Raw genomic sequence first — 17589 nt, forward strand, 5'->3', positions numbered from 1 at the left:
AAGAGGAAAGAAAAGCGTTAACCTAATAGGAAGCTCATAACAAGTCCAAATGTTCCTCTTCCGCAAATATGGGAACAGTATATCACACACGATGACAATAAAGCAGACTTGGCTGAATTTCTCTCAAACGATTTGCTAAAACAATCAGAAAATCTTCCAGCAGGATCAATTACAGTTGTAGAAGGTGGATTTCCAGATGATGTTGATTCAAAGTCGAGTACTTTTGATGCGACAAACCTATATGTAAATCATGAGGAGGCAGATACACGGATGATATTGCACTCAAGGGACGCTATTGATAGAGGCTACCTGCGTTTAGAAGTATATTGTAGATACACTGACGTTCTGCTCTTGTTAATATACCACCTTGGAGCTGACGCCGAGGTATATATGATATCTGGTACAGGCAAACAAATAAAATGCATCCTGTGCACACAATATATGAAAAACTAGGTGGCAATGTCAGAAGGAACATTTTGGGTTTCACGCATTGACAGGGTGCGACACCACGTCTGCTCTAAATGGAATAAGTAAGAAAACTGCCTGGTTGAAGTATATCGCACAACCTGATACATTAGAGGGTGTTGGTAGAGATGGTGATGCTCTAGCAGTTTCTAAATTTCTGCGTGTGCTGTATGGCTGCTGTCAGGACCACCCACCAAACATTGACACATGTAGGTATTGTTTATTTTTGTAAGCCAGGAAGAGTTTGGATTTATTACCCCCTACAAATGATGTGCTTGAACTTTACATTAAAAGGGCAAATTATCAGGCAAAAATATGGTTAAATGCCACAGATAATGATTTTCAACCTGATGATCCTCTTGATAGTGGTGCATGGAAACTTGAAGAAAATTCATTGAAACCGGTATGGATGAGGAAACCAAAGGTCCCTGCAGCATGTGTCCTGTGAGTATCATGTGGCTGTCAAACCAAGTGTAGTACAGCACGATGTAAGTGCTATCGATCTTACCAAGGATGCTTGTTTGAATGCGCATGTGAAGCGAATGGCTGTTTAAACCCAATATAATTATTGTAAACGATAACAGATAAGGAGATACATATACTGCCATAGTCATTCGTGTTTTGGAACAAAACTGTGAATTTATGTAACGTATGCTTAATATCTTCAGCATGATGATACAGTAGGTCATAATAGCGCATTGAAGTCAGATGAACATTTGTTGTATATTATAAATTGTACTTCAAGATATTGAAATATATTACTAAATAGATCACTGTTTTTGGTAAAGTAATTTGCTGTTTTACATTATTCATATCTAATATAATTAATACCAATTTGGTGAATTAAAAATAACTTATCTTGCATGAATCTGATATTATAGAACGTACAGTATTAAGAACTTCATTAGAGTATACTATTTGAGCTGAAATCTTTTATTTAAAATAGTATTTAGCATAATACCGTATGCATATAAAACAATATATATATATATATATATATATATATATATATATATATATATATATATATATATATATATATATATATATATATATATTAAGACTGTAACGTAGATCACACATGTTTACTTGTAACTATACTTTCATTGTTTAAAGTCTCGTAATTGTATTGATAGGATAATGCAAAAATAATGTTGGTTATTATTATAAAAAGTTGTTATATGTATTATAAAACGCAATAAGTATTAAAAGTCTTAAAATGAACTTTGTTTTCTTTTAATTTAGGTAATGTAATTTATAAAGTTAGGAACATTCACTTAAGATACAACAGAGAAATACTCTTTTCATCATCAAAGTATCCGTCTTTCATTGAAAAATTACTTACAAATATATAATACATGGATCTTTGGTTGGTTTCAACATACACTGCAATTTACGTTCCATAAAGTGCACTTGATGACCTTTGACCTACTTATGAAAAGCCAAAATCAGTTAAAAAATGAGATAACCCTTCAAGTATCAAATATAAGTCAGTTCAGGAGTAAAATCAGTAATAGTATATGATATTTTACAATTTTGGCAATATTATCACAATTATTAAAGCAAAATGCACTCATTAACCTTTTGACCTAATTACAGGGTCGTCAAGCATCCCAGAGGATGACATCCCCTCCAGAATTTTTTTAAAATGGATTTGCAATCATTATAACATAAAAGGAAGCCATGCATAAGAGATGCCATCAGATGTCAGATTTCAGGAAATTTTAGGCCAACTAATATGCCATCCTACTGGGGGAACAAAAATACAGAAGGCCTCGGACACCAGAGCTTAGACAAAATCCTAACCAATATCCCTGCATGCCTTTATTCACGGGCAAATAACTGGTTATAAGTGAGTCACTGGGTATGATAGATACTAGCACATCTACTCATAATGTAGATGGCATATTTCAAGGATCAATTCATCCACTTGAGAAAAGAAGTTTGCTCTACAAACATAAAACAAATATTTTTTTCCCAAATGAATCTAGCCATCAAGCCACCAAGAGATGACATCATGTGACAATGTTGCTCTGATAGCAATACACAAATGGAAACCATTCAACAAAATATTGGTTTTAAAACCAAGCTCTCAGATGATGGCTAATGGCCAAGATGCTGAGTTTGATCATTAATACTGCTCAATGTTGTTGGCTTCAACTTGATGCTGGCCAGACTACTTGAATTATTTCCTGGAAAGAGGGTTGCGTGTTATGGAAAGATTGGATTTGTTATAAACAACAACCGCAAAAACATAAAGACGTTCTTATTATATAAGGCGTTGTTGAAAGGGTAAACAAAACAGCCATTTAACTTAAAATGGTAGGGTAGATGGACGAACAGAACGATTTCTACGTGCCTCCCACATCAACATTATAATCAAAGGAAGGTACTGTAGGTGTTCGCTGTTGTATAAGTTTAGACGCAACACAGTTTAAAAAATTATGTTATAGCTTTTAATATTGCAAGTTTTAAATGAACACAACCCATTTAAATTAATAAAGAGTGTGTCTTAAAGCACAGGTCCAGATGTGTTTTTTTTTAATAATTAATAAAAAATATAATTTAAGCTTCATTTTGGGAAAACAGGGCTTAATGCATATGCATTAATTGTCATCCCATTACCAGAGACTCTCTTTAAACGAAAAACATTATAAAATCAGAAAGTGTCGTCCTTGATTAGCTTGTGCGCATTGCACAGGCTAATCAGAATGCACAGGCTAATCTTATTTGACATGCATTAAGCCCCGTTTTCCCTGAAACCAGCCAATATGTACAGATTTCAATGATAAACACTACACTGGCCAATCTCGTCTTACAAGCTGTTAAACACTATTAGTCATATAAACCCTCTGCAGTGTACCAGTGGTGAACTATAAACAGGCAAATGTGGTGGTTATCTTTCCTAGCAGGCGCTCATAGCATTTGTCGCCTGCTGTTACAGGCAGTGGTTGTCTTTCCATACCGTAGCTAAGGCTGCTAAGCACATACTGATTTGCAAAATATGGTCTGTAACATAAGTGTGAGCTAATGCTCACACTAAAAACTGTATGGATTCTAAGACATAAACAAACAAGAAATGTGTTTGTCAGAAACACTATGTCCCCTACTGCGCCGCTTTGAAGCTATATATTTGACCTTTGACATTGAAGGATGACCTTGACCTTTCACCACTCAAAATGTGCAGCTCCATGAGATACACATGCATGCCAAATATCAAGATGCTCTCTTCAATATTGCAAAAGTTATGGCAAATGTTAAAGTTTGACGCAAACAAACACACAAACAAACAAAACAACAGACAGGGCAAAAAACAATATGTCCCCCACTATAGTCTCAAGCTCAGTTTCCACTGTGTTGTTAGGGTGCACTAAGTACCCACCTGTCTCAAGCTCAGTTTCCACTGTGTTGTTAGTGTGCACTAAGTACCCACCTGTCTCAAGCTTAGTTTCCACTGTGTTGTTATGGTGCACTAAATACCCACCTGTCTCAAGCTCAGTTTCCACTGTGTTGTTAGGGTGCACTAAGTACCCACCTGTCTCAAGCTCAGTTTCCACTGTGTTGTTAGGGTGCACTAAGTACCCACCTGTCTCAAGCTCAGTTTCCACTGTGTTGTTAGGGTGCACTAAGTACCCACCTGTCTCAAGCTCAGTTTCCACCGTGTTGTTAGGGTGCACTAAGTACCCACCTGTCTCAAGCTCAGTTTCCACTGTGTTGTTAGGGTGCACTAAGTACCCACCTGTCTCAAACTCAGTTTCCACTGTGTTGTTATGGTGCACTAAGTACCCACCTGTATCAAGCTCAGTTTCCACTGTGTTGTTAGGGTGGACTAAATACCCACCTGTCTCAATCTCAGTTTCCACTGTGTTGTTAGGGTGCAATAAGTACCCACCTGTATCAAGCTCAGTTTCCACTGTGTTGTTAGGGTAAACTAAATACCCACCTGTCTCAATCTCAGTTTCCACTGTGTTGTTAGGGTGCACTAATTACCCACTTGTCTCAAGCTCAGTTTCCACTGTGTTGTTAGGATGCACTAATTACCCACCTGTCTCAAGCTCAGTTTCCACTGTGTTGTTAGGGTGCACTAAGTACCCACCAGTCAAAAAAGCTCAGCTTTCACTGTTTTGTTAGGGTGCTCTAAGTACCCACCTATCTCAAGCTTAGTTTTCACTGTGTTGTTATGGTGCACTAAGTACCAACCTGTCTCAATCTCAGTTTCCACTGTGCTGTTAGTGTGAATTAAGTTCCCACCTGCCTTAAGCTCAGTTTCCACTGTGTTGTTAGGGTGCACTATTTTCAAGCTCAGTTTCCACTGTGTTGTTAGGATACACTAAGTACCCACCTGTCTCAAGCTCAGTTTCCACTGTGTTGTTAGGGTGCACTAAGTACCCACCTGTCTCAAGCTCAGTTTCCACTGTGTTGTTAGGGTTCATTTTGTACCCACCTGTCTCAAGCTCAGTTTTCACTGTGTTGTTAGGGTGCACTAAGTACCCACCTGTCTCAAACTCAGTTTCCACTGTTCTGTAAGGGTGCACTAAGTACCCACCTGTCTCAAGCTCAGTTTTCACTGCGTTGTTACAGTGCACTAAGTACCCACCTGTCTCAAACTCAGTTTCCACTGTGCTGTTAGAGTGCACTTAGTACCCACCCGTCTCAATCTCAGTTTCCACTGTGCTGTTAGTGTGAACTAAGTTCCCACCTGCCTTAAGCTCAGTTTCCACTGTGTTGTTAGGGTGCACTATTTTCAAGCTCAGTTTCCACTGTGTTGTTAGGATACACTAAGTACCCACCTGTCTCAAGCTCAGTTTCCACTGTGTTGTTAGGGTGCACTAAGTACCCACCTGTCTCAAGCTCAGTTTCCACTGTGTTGTTAGGGTTCATTTTGTACCCACCTGTCTCAAGCTCAGTTTCCACTGTGTTGTTAGAGTGCACTAAGTACCCACCTGTCTCAAACTCAGTTTCCACTGTGTTGTTAGGTTGCATAGAACCCACCTGTCTCAATCTCAGTTTCCACTGTGTTGTTAGGGTGCACTAATTACCCACCTGTCTTAAGCTCAGTTTCCACTGTGTTGTTATGGTGCACTAAGTACCCACCTGTCTCAAACTCAGTTTCCACTGTGTTGTTAGGGTGCATAGTACCCACCTGTCTCAAGCTCAGTTTCCACTGTGTTGTTAGGGAGCACTATCTACCCACCTGTCTCAAGCTCAGTTTCCACGGTGTTGTTAGGGTGCAGAGACGGGGCCTGGTAATGGTACTTGGAACATGACAGCCAATTTCCACAACATGGAATGTGCAGACCCACTGAAATAAATAGACCAGTAATAAAGGGGTAAAAATAATTTAGTGGTATTTAAGCTATTTATTTCCAATTGTAACAAAGAGCCAGAAAAGGGGTGAATTCAAGCTTGTTAAAGGCCTTCTGAAATAAAGGAGCTCATAAAAGGTTACTTCAAGCAAGTGTAAGACTGAAATGAAGAAGACAAAAAGGACTTTCAGCTTGTGTATTACACCCACTAAAAATTGCCTTCTTTCACTTGTATCAATTCTATCAAACATAAAATCAAAATATTGACTAGCTTTAAACCTTGTAAAAACAAGAGCTCCGCAACAGATACAGATGTCCCCCCCCCCCCCCCCCAACAAGGCCTTGACACCAATCACTCAATCCGAACAGAAACCAATTTAACACTTAATGTCATAGTGACCTTGACCTTTGAACTAGAGACCTGGGTCTCAATTTCAATAGGGGTCATCTACTGTCCAAGGCCAATGCACATGTGAAGTATCAAGCCAATCAGTCAATTTGTTCCCGAGTTATTGGTTAATGAGTTATTGATCGGAAATAATGTTCACCCTTATTGTGACAGTAACCTTGACCTTTGACCTAGTGACCCCAATTTAAATAGGGGTCATCTACTGTTCAAGGCAAATGCACATGGAAAGTATCAAGCAATTTGTCAATTCGTTGACAATTTATTGATCTGAAATGATTATCACACTAATTGTGACAGCGACCTTGACCTTTGATTAGTGACCCCAATTTCATTATGGTCATCTACTGTCCAAGTTAAATGCACATGTGAAGTATCAAGCCAATCAGTCAAATTCATTGAAGAGTTATTGATCTGAACCAATGTCACACTTATTGTGACAGTGACCTTGAAGTTTGAGGTAGTGACCCCAATTTCAATAGGGGTCATCTACTGTCCACGGCCAATGTTAAGTATCAATCTAATTGGTAAATTCCTTGACAAGTTACTGACAGACGGACCAACGGACAACCAGCAAAATAATATACCCCTCTTCGTCGAAGGGGGGGGGCAAAAAATTATATTGCTTTTTTACTCTTTAGAAAATATCACATCTTTGCTGGGTCAGATACTTTGATGTCCATATTTCAACCAATTTCAGTTATAAAGATCAAATCTCCTCAAAGGGATTTATTGTATTATATAATGTTTCATAAAGCAAATGCTTAATGGCCTGACAATATTTCAAAGTCAGACTTAATGATCACACTATGATGTATCCTCTTACAAAGGTTGTCAGCAACATTCCTGAATTGCGTAACCACAACAATCTATGCAATTAAGCAACATGCTATTTTATTGGTAAGATTACAAAACGTAATTTCCAGTCAATTTGTGATGATTTCATATGATAGCTTTACTTGATAAATCAAAGTGTAAGAGGATTGAAGCAACACAGGAATGTTATTTGACATTTATGCTTGTATGTGTTTTAATCTGCGGACTTTCTGAGAACAAAAACAATTGGACTTAAAAGTGATGCATTTCTTTTATAATTCATTTTGTAAACAAGAAAAACATTGACAGGACATGTGTTTTTAAGAATGTCCTGTCACAGACAATGACACCGCCACAATACAAATGTGAGCACCATCTCTACATTCCGTGAAAGCAAAGGTCACAGGTGTTCCTGCTAAAAGGCATCAACACAGAGTGATTTATTAACAGTTTTATTCGCTCTAGCTGTCTTACCTATGTTTTCACCTATATCAAAATAACAATAAAATGTTAAGAAAACATCTCACAGTAGGCCCAAATCAATTTGCGTATTTTATTATAAATATGTTAACAAATTAAAATACAAAACATTAAGTCTTATCTTCTATAAGCATTTACTAAACAGGGAAACCGCATGACACCTATTTTTGTGTAGAATAATAAATCACCTTGATTCCTTGCAGATTTATTTGTACATCACAATTTTCGGTTCAAATCTGACTAAATGTGACCGTATCTGGGTAGGAACAGAATGCTTTATGTACTTTATATCTGCGAACACTATGATGTAGTTTAATATATATGTGCATTTAATAACAAACATTTCATGTGGTGGATATGTGATTTTTAAGTGAAAAAATGAACACAAAAATACTTAAACATTTTTTAGAAGTAATAACTTCACAACGTAAATTGTCTACCTTTATTTCAAAGTCAGAATATTCTCAAAATATCTCTTTCTAAAGATATTTCTTTACCAATGCACCAATGAATCAGGCAATCGTTGACAAGTTATTAATCGGACAGAATTTTCACACTTATTGTGACAGTGACCTTTGACCTACTGACTCCAATTTAATAGGAGTCATCAACTGTCCAAAGACAATACACATGTGAAGTATAAAGCCAATCAGTCAATTCGTTGACGAGTTATTGATTGGATAAAAACTGGTCTAACAACAGACAGACTGACAAACCGAAAACCAGAAAAACAATGAATCCTCTCTTCTTTATAATAAATAAATATAAATGAAAAAAAAATAAATGAAAAATCTGAATTTAGAACATCTCTGCTTAAACCACAACATTTTTAAAACAAAAATCTAGGAAAAACAAGTCAACTTTTCAAAGCAAACGCACTGGATTAGTAATTCATTTTGAAAGAATATTATGTGCATATCTGTCAGTCATCTTATATCATACATGCCAAACGTCCCAATCGTGGGGGGACAGTCCTGCTTTTGAGGTGTTTGTTACAGCGTCCTGTTATGAGACAATTTGTCCCAACATTTGTAAAAAAAACCCATACATTCTGTAAGTTCACAATAAAATTAGCTATTCAAGCTCTAATTGGCTTAAATTTACCATCACTAATCCCTTTTCCCCAACAAACCATTTCTACTACTTGAGTGCACCAGTGTTGTTTTTACGAAACCAACGATTTATCGGAAAATTAATTATTTTATCAGGCATTCACACCATGGATTTTTATGATAGGGGTCGCTAATTTTTTCTCTCGATGGGTGCATTATAGTGAATTAAAAGCTGACTGCTTTTGTATTTCATGGCCCAATCAAGTCTAAAACACCAATTTTGTATATCAAACAAATTGTTTTACTTCAACAAAACTTCTTAGTACAAAAAGTGGCATTATAATGTTGAATTGCAAATAAGAGTTATGGAACTTGGTCAGTGACCTAACACTTTGTCCCCTTATACACATGTGAAGTTTCAATTGATTTTTCGTTGTACAAACAATGATATGCAGAAGTTACATGTTTACCGTAACCAGAGAATGATGCCATATTTTGGCGAGTAGTAGAGCTTCGACTATATATGAATATTTCAGTTACAAATGGACAAGATATTATACAAAATCATTAAGATGTTATAAAAGCATGATATACAGAACAAAGTTCTTCTTAAATAATATAAGAACATGATACCATCTAAGTTAAGCTTTTCATAAGTTATGCAATTTTCAAGCAGATGCAATTTAACTAGAAATTATGGTTGTAGAAATGTCAAAGATCTTTAACTGCTGGCTTTTATTTTACAAATAACAGTTAAATTCAGGCATCTTTCAGATCTAAAGAACTGAATGCTACAAATTGCAGGACTTTACAAAATGTTTTGAACATTTGGCTTAAAAAAAAGAACACATTTAAAATCTTTAATTAATATAATAAAAACAAAACTTTTAGCCAAGATGTCTTTGCAAATATCAATATATATTTTTATTAAGCATTCAAAGTTTGGATTATACAAAATGCCCAAGATTTCATCATATTGTTTAGTCTCCAAAAGATTATTCAATGTGTTTAATTTTGAATCTTAATAGAAAGGAAAGTTTGAACATCAATGGACCCTGGTCAACAACAGGCGCCTCTCATTTATCATCATTTGAGCCATCAATTAATTTCTTACAAAAGAGCAGGTCAATAATTTTAATTATGTTAAAAAGATAAAACTAAAATGTCTGTGTGTGTTATTTAAAAAACAAACAAAGTGAAATGTTTATGAAATCTAAAATAGCATTGTGAAATGTTTCTAAAATTTCAAATATCATGGTGAAATGTGAAGGATATTCAACAAATCAAATTTTAATTCTGTGATATTTAATAGAAAATGACATAATTGTTCTTTTTCATGAAAGGATATAAATCTTTAAACCAAAGCAAGGGAACTTTTTAAAACTATTCGAGACAAACATTCTACTGGTTGATACAAAGTATAATTTTAATGAAGCTATTATTTCAACAATTCTGTAACAGTTCCCTCAAATACATAAGTTTGTTCTCTTCTACGTACAGTCTGGGCTGTAAATCGTGGCAGTCTATCGTCATGAAAACGTGTGTTAAAGCATTATACATGTTTAAATCCTTTATACTTTGCACTTACCATTCAAAGGTGGTTAACCTAATTTATCAATTATTGGAGTTACGTTTGTAACATGTTATTGTATTGTATTTACATGTATTGTTTTAAACATGTCAGCCTCAAATGACGAATGAATTTTGAAGGCAACAAAGTTTAAGACTGCCTTATAGACACGTATAAAGAATTTTGGCAGTTGAACAAATACTGATACTTGGAAAGTTCTTATATGCATATTTAAATACACTTAATACAAAGGGCTTTGTTGGTCTAAGCCCAATCGTAATGAACAAAAGTTACCTCCAAATTTCTTCTAGAACATTTATAATGCTGAACCAATAAATACAACTTTTCTGGTTTTATTAATGATAGATGTCAAATGGTATTAATTTGTCATTTAAACTAGCCCCAAAATGAATTAAAGTATCAAGTAGACTGGTTTGGAAAATTTAGGACATTACCAGACATCAGCTATTTCAATCACGCCAATCTACAACACAAAATGCCAACAAGTAAGATATCATTTCTGGCCATGTATAGCCATGTTTAGCCTTGGAATAAAGCACTCAGGTTTCAGTAAAAGTGTTACACCAATTAGTGGCCGACATGAAAAGGGTCTCAATTGGCTAATCAGAACATAAGCTACTCCTGTAATTGTGTGCAAAGATGCTGTTAGCAAGGACTCGGCAATGATGATGCATAATGTCAAAAGTGTGAGCACATGCCATAAGTCAATCAAGCAGCCAACGCAAGTCTGATAATGGAATTCTGTCACTGAATATGTGTCTGAAATCTACTTTGATAGTGACACATCTGTAGGATGGCTTTCCTATTGGGAAAAATAATACTGGTAAACATGGATGCAACAGCCTTGAGAATCTTGATGAGCTAAACACGTGCATTAATACAGAAATTGTTTGTTTATTTGGAATTTGCACTTATTTCTGGAGAGCTAAAACTTTGGGAGTTCTTTAGCAGACTTCATTTATCAGACAGTTGAAAAGAGAATATAAATAGTATCATATAATTATAGTAGCAAATCTGTATTGATTTTTTTAGATAATTGAATTGTTACCAATATGAAAGCGTTCACTTTAAAAAGTGAATACTAACTGGCAATATACTGTAAACGTATAGAAATTCATCTGTATAAAATTTCGTTGTTTAATAAAAAAACAACTAATTTATTGACACGTAAATTCTTGGATTGCAAATTAAAAAAAAACAACTTATCGTTGAAACGTAATTTCGTGGATTTCAAATTTTTGGGAAAGACTGACCATCATAATAATTAAACTGTTATTAAAACAACCAGAGTTATAACGAGGCATAATCTGCTAATCTGTGTTGTCAGCAAGACTTGAGGTTAATGTGCACTGAAGCATTAAAGTGCTGCTGATAATTGTCGATAAGAGCAATAAAGCGGCGCACTGGTGGGTCCCCGCTTGCTAATTGCCATCAATGTTGTTTTGACAATATTTGCAATTCTCAGCGCAATCGGTCCCCTAGTAGTAACAATTGAGTAATAAGGTCCCCAAAATACATGTGTGAAAAACGTTAAGTCTCTTTTAACTTAAATTGGCACTAATTGACATATGTGAGAAATCTGCAAACTGATAACGATGATGAAAACAAACCAAAAAAACTCATAGATATAGTGTAATGTGACCTACTTAAGTGAAGTAAATATTACAAAAACAAATATCTCGGATATCCGGCAACAAAAGAAAATGTCTGAAATGGCATTCGGAATGTATAAATAATCGTTGGTACTTGAATTCATGGTTCAGCGGACCAACGAAATCCACGAAAATTTGTACCACACGAAATTTAATGGTTTTACAGTATAACAAGAAACCGTCGGAGACGGGTGATGCTCCCCAAAGTTTTTTTTGTCACGATATTGCACTATATATTCAAATTAAAGTAAATGTTTTGAGGGCACAGAAGTTGGGGGGACAATAATTTTTTTATAGAAATTTTCAAAGGGCCATAACTCTGTGAAATATCATCCAACCAGAACCGGCTGATAATATGCACATCTCCTCTTGGTAGTGAAGCTTCCCATAAAGTTTCATTGAATTCCAGTCATTAGTTGCTGAGAAACAGCCCGGACAAAAATTGTGGACGGACAGACACACTGACGGACAGACGAAGCGGCGACTATATGCTCCCCCCAAAATAAATTTTGGGGGAGCATAATAAACTGGCTCTTTCATAAAACGGGAATACCTATAGCACAGAATAGATGTCACTGTCTTACATGGTTATAAAATCAATTAGAAGAAATGTGTGTCTCTCAAAATTTCTGGTAATGGACACCATAATGAATTTTTCTTCTTCCGATAATTCCCATGGAATCTTATCTTGTAAAAAGAACTTGTCACACAAATTTAATGCTTTTTTGGGGAAGAATCTCTTAAATTGAGTTTTGGTGTGGTCAACTACTTAGTGATCTCTGAACTTACTTCTTCTTTTAATGACGTATGTGGTGACGGTGATGATGATGATCACTCCAAGGCAGCCCACTGTGCCCATCATGATGATCGTCTTGTGTGAAAGAGGCAGGGCCTCTACCTCTGGCCCTGAAATACAATTTAATGATTAAAATTTGAACAGCAGTATTAACATTTAGAATAACAAAATGAATTAATTCTGTGAAATAAATCACACATATACTAGTTCTTTCAAAATTATTAATTTTAATTGCCAAACTCTTATCTTTCATTCATGTTGTTATACTAGTTTTTTATCACAAGTGTATTTAACATGAGACTTATATTGTGCAGTGCCAAATAGGAAAATAATACACGTGTCGGATAAACAGTCAGTAAATTTCTCAGTTAACTATGAGTGGCCTCGCTGACTATCTAGAAAAGGTGCACACTAATGACGGGACATTTAAGGAGCCAAGGGCCATTCACAAAATGTTCTTATGATCAATTCATTCCTGATCCATTAATTATTATTATCATTATTATTATATTATTTTACCCTAGTTTCATTTATCACCATTTAACTATTACAAAATATACTTAATACATCTATAGGTAGAAAAAAGTCAATTTGGCTTTCATACTTGAATCTAATTAATTAAATCAAAAATACATCTTTATGTTATTTAAATTAAAGTCAAGCCACTACATCACCATAAAATTATTTTTACTATATATACTTATTAATTGTATGATTGTATTTCCAAGGGAATGTATAATATCTTTTAAGCCTGTAGGCTAAAAATGTTCTATTAAACACATAAAACAAGAAACCGTTAGAGACAGGTGATGCTCCCCAAAGTTTTTTTGTCACAATATTGCACTTTATATACAGATAAAAGGAAACGTCTTGAGGGCACAGTAGTTGGGGGGACAATAATTTGTTTATAGAAAATTTCAAAGGGCCATAACTCTGTGAAAAATCATCCGACCAGAACCTGCTGATAATATGCACATCTCCTCTTGGTAGTGAAGCTTCCCAAAAAGTTTCATTGAATTCTGGTCATTAAGTTGCTTAGAAATAGCCCTGACAAGAATTGCACTATAATTATGTACAGTTAATGGAAAATTTTAAAGGGCCATATCTCTGTGAAAAATCATCCGACCAGAACCCCCTGATAATATGCACATCTCCTCTTGGTAGTGAAGCTTCCCATAAAATTTCAATGAATTCCGGTCATTAGTTGCTGAGAAAAAGCCCGGACAAGAATTGCACTATATGTACAGTTAATGGCAAATTTCAAAGGGCCATAATTCTCTGAAAAATCATCCGACCAGAACCCGCTGATAATATGCACATCTCCTTTTGGTAGTAAAGCTTCCCATAAAGTTTTATTGAATTCCAGTCATTAGTTGCTGAGAAATAGCCCGGACAAAAATTGTGCACGGACGGATAGACGCACAGACAGACGCACGGACAGACGAAGCGGCGAATATATTCTCCCCCCAAAATAAATTTTGGGGGAGCATAAAAACAGTTCATTTAGACCAACTAATGTTTCACCAGGGAACATTATGGCGTAATGAGACAAACATGGTTCTTCTATATCCATTATTATAATCTTCCTAATAGTTGAGACCTATTCTGTTGCTATGGTAACTATAATTCATGTAAGCAGAATGTTATCTCCTGTATTGAGATTTTCTTTCAATAGAAGCTGTTTAATCAAAGCATTATGGTACTCTTCCATCTTTGGTTTATATCTTAAACTGCTTTAGCACATTTATAAACACATGTAAAACAGAATAAAGATTTCAAAAAAGTGCAGTGTTTTATGTTTAAAATGCAAAAAATTTCATCAAATAATAAAGGCAAAGCAGCATCAGATTTATGTCATCAGACTGACAAATATTTTCAAACCTAGTGGTAATGTCTCACACCAACAAAATTAAATTGAAAACTAAACAATTGTTTGCTCCTATAAAATCTGAAGAACTTCCAATAGACAGAATGGTTGAACATGAGAGTAAAGCTCAGATGGTAATCCATAATTTCAATTTGTAATGTTGTTTTACAACCAATTTATTGCCAAGCAACATTCTCAGAAAGTAAAAAAACCCTGCTATTTTACCAAGGAAACACCTGCTACCCATCTTTGTCTAGCAGAATAAACTTTCAAAGACATAGTTAAATTTGAACTTCATTTGAGAACTTTATGTACTGAAGCATACATGCCAGAATTTTCAGGTCCAAATCGGGACTTTCCATAAAAAATTGTCGGGACATTTGACCAAATAGCGGGACACCTAAAACGTTCAATCATTCCACCTTTTCTTTAGTCAGTATATTTCTTACAAAAACTCTAAATTTCTGCCCAATATTGACGATAAATGTTTGTTCAGAATTTCGTGAACGCATACGTTTTCCATTTTCCGGAAGTAAACACACTCCATAACCTGAAATGTGGGGTGTCCCCGTTTGGCTCGATTTGACATCCAATTGGTGCAGGGATATTCCCTTGAACATATGTAAATCGTGTGACACGATGTGAGCGCATCGAGCATTATTCTTATTCAACCAATCATAAATTGACTCTAAATTTAGATTGATGCAATATGTACAAACTATTTTCTGAAATTGGCCAGCATTCAATTATTTTGATGTACAAAATTGGTGTTTTGACAGGTTTTATAACTTTAGGTAGTATAATACACAGGATAATAGTATTGTTGGACTTGATTGGGCCATGAAATAGATCTACAAACACAGGTGGCGTTTATTTCTGTACGATACATCTTTCGATAGCAATAAGAGACCCCTATCATAAAAACAGATACTGGTGTGAATGCTGATTAAATCAATAAGTTGCTGATAAGTTGTCAAAAACAACACTGGTGCACTCCAGTAGTAGACGTGGGTTGTAAATTGGGGGCAATAAAGGGATTAGCGATTGTTACAGTTTTAGCCAGAAAGAGCTTGAAAAGCGAATTTTATTGGGTACTTATAGACCTTACATCGTTTTTAACGAATGTCGGGACAAATCATCTCATATCGGGATGCCGGGACAAAGAGCCCAAAAGCAGGACTGTCCCGCCGAGATCGGGACGTCTGGCATGTATGACTGAAGAAGTAGAATGACAGGCTTAGTTTATCAGTCCTATTACTGCAGTCATAAAAAAAACAAATTTTCTTAAGTTAGATGGTTTATGCCAGTAACTCAGAGGTAAAAGAATAACCTTGACACAAAATGTTATAACCTTTCACCACACATGAGTTAAGATAGGAAATTGAAACCTTGATCCTGGGATATGCAGTTCTGTGTGCTCTACCAACCGAGCATTCCAGGTGGGTTGCATCTTAGTTTAAGGTTGTCATGTACACTTGCTACATAGTTTGTAGCCACATTTGCAGATACAGTTTTAACTGTTTCAACATGAGTATGAAATGACCATGTAACATACTTTATAGGTGCTTATATAATCTTCCAAAAGCCATTGCCTACCTGTTACATTAAACTCTTTGGTGCTGTAGAAAGTGTTGTCTCTTTCATTAGAAACCTGAAAGGAAAATTTGTTACTGTAAACGTGTTATGTAATAAAATCATAGGGCCATAATGAAACAGAAAATTACATAATATTAATAATATTATTAATATTTGGCTCTTATTGGCTTTAAGCACTAAGTTGTCAATTGATTTGGCACATCAGATTAATGCCACATTATCAGCCAACTTTAATGTGTTGTTTTTTAAAAGTAAAATATGGCATCGCATTCTGTATAAAAGCTTGTCTTTCTGTTAAAGTAACTAAATTTGTGCATAAAGGCTATGCAACAATGCAATGGAAGCGATTAATATGGTTGTAAAACGATTCTTCTTAAGAATTTCAATGAGTGCATAGAAGACAGATTTTTTATGCTGCTTTTGGCAATTTAATACTGCCATTCATGAGAGAATCTTGGGTCTAATCTAGCATTTATTATCATTTCAGATAAACACATTAACCCCATTTATGCCTAGCTTCTAGAAAAAAGGCCTTGGCAAACAGCGTAGACACAGATGAGACGCTGCATGATGTGGTGTCTCATCTGGGTCTGCGCTGTTTGCTTAAAGGAATTTCTGTAAACAATATTCTAAATATAGAAATAAATATACTAGACATCCCTAATTTTGGAAATAAATTGATCCAATTTAGAAGGATGTGAGATTTCACTAGGCATAAATGGCTTAACAGATGATAGCCCTTTTGATTCATTAGAAAATGTCTGATATCAATATGTTCATGCCATAGTGGACTAAGTTGTGAATCTCATGAGCTATTTGTGACTCATCATGTTAAATTTTAATAATCCCTTCTAATAAACAAATTATGTAAAACACAGTCAAACCATACTTGCAACAAAATGATATGCCTTTTGAAAACAAGTATAACAAGAGTTCTGCAGTAAAAGACATATGCCCCCCAAACAGGGCTTTGAACTAGTGACCCCAATTTCAATAGGGGGCATCTACTGTCCAAGGCCAATGCACAAGTGAAGTATCAAGCCAATCAGAGACAATGCGTTGACGAGTTATTGATTGGAAACATTTTTCACACTTATTGTGACAGTGAACTTTGACCTAGTGACTCCAATTGTAATAGGGTTCATCTCCTGTCCAAGGCCAATGCACATGTGGAGTATCAAGCCAATTGGTCGATATGTTGATGATTTATTAATCAAAAAACGATTTTCCCACTTATTATGACAGTGACCATGACCTTTGACCCTGTAACCCCAATTTCAATAGGGGGCATCTACTGTCAAAGTCCAATGCACATGAGAGTATGAAGCCAATCGGTCAATTTGTTGACGCGTTATTGATCAGAAACGATTTTCACACTTATTGTGAAAGTGCCCTTGACCTTTGGCCTAGTGACCCTTATTTCAATAGGGGTTATCTACTGTCCAAGGCCAATTCACATGTGAAGCTTCAAGCCAATTGTTTAATTTGTTGATGAGTTAACGATCGGAAACGATTTCCACACTTGTTGTGACAGTGACCTTTGACCTAGTGACCCCAATTTC

At 35.5% G+C, this 17589-nt stretch overlaps 1 protein-coding gene across 1 annotated transcript in view; it reads right to left on the reverse strand.

Moving 5' to 3' along the window:
• Positions 1-17589, reverse strand: part of LOC127877414 (uncharacterized) — an 88448-nt gene that overhangs the window by 16657 nt on the left and 54202 nt on the right. The window contains exons 7-9 of the mRNA XM_052423274.1: positions 16028-16082; positions 12558-12674; positions 5660-5767 (exon numbers count right to left, since the gene is read on the reverse strand). Of these exons, the coding sequence (XP_052279234.1) occupies positions 5660-5767; positions 12558-12674; positions 16028-16082 (280 nt within the window). The remainder of the gene's footprint in view (positions 1-5659; positions 5768-12557; positions 12675-16027; positions 16083-17589) is intronic.

This window comes from Dreissena polymorpha, chromosome 1 (assembly GCF_020536995.1).
Source record: "Dreissena polymorpha isolate Duluth1 chromosome 1, UMN_Dpol_1.0, whole genome shotgun sequence".
Lineage (NCBI taxonomy): Eukaryota > Metazoa > Mollusca > Bivalvia > Myida > Dreissenidae > Dreissena > Dreissena polymorpha.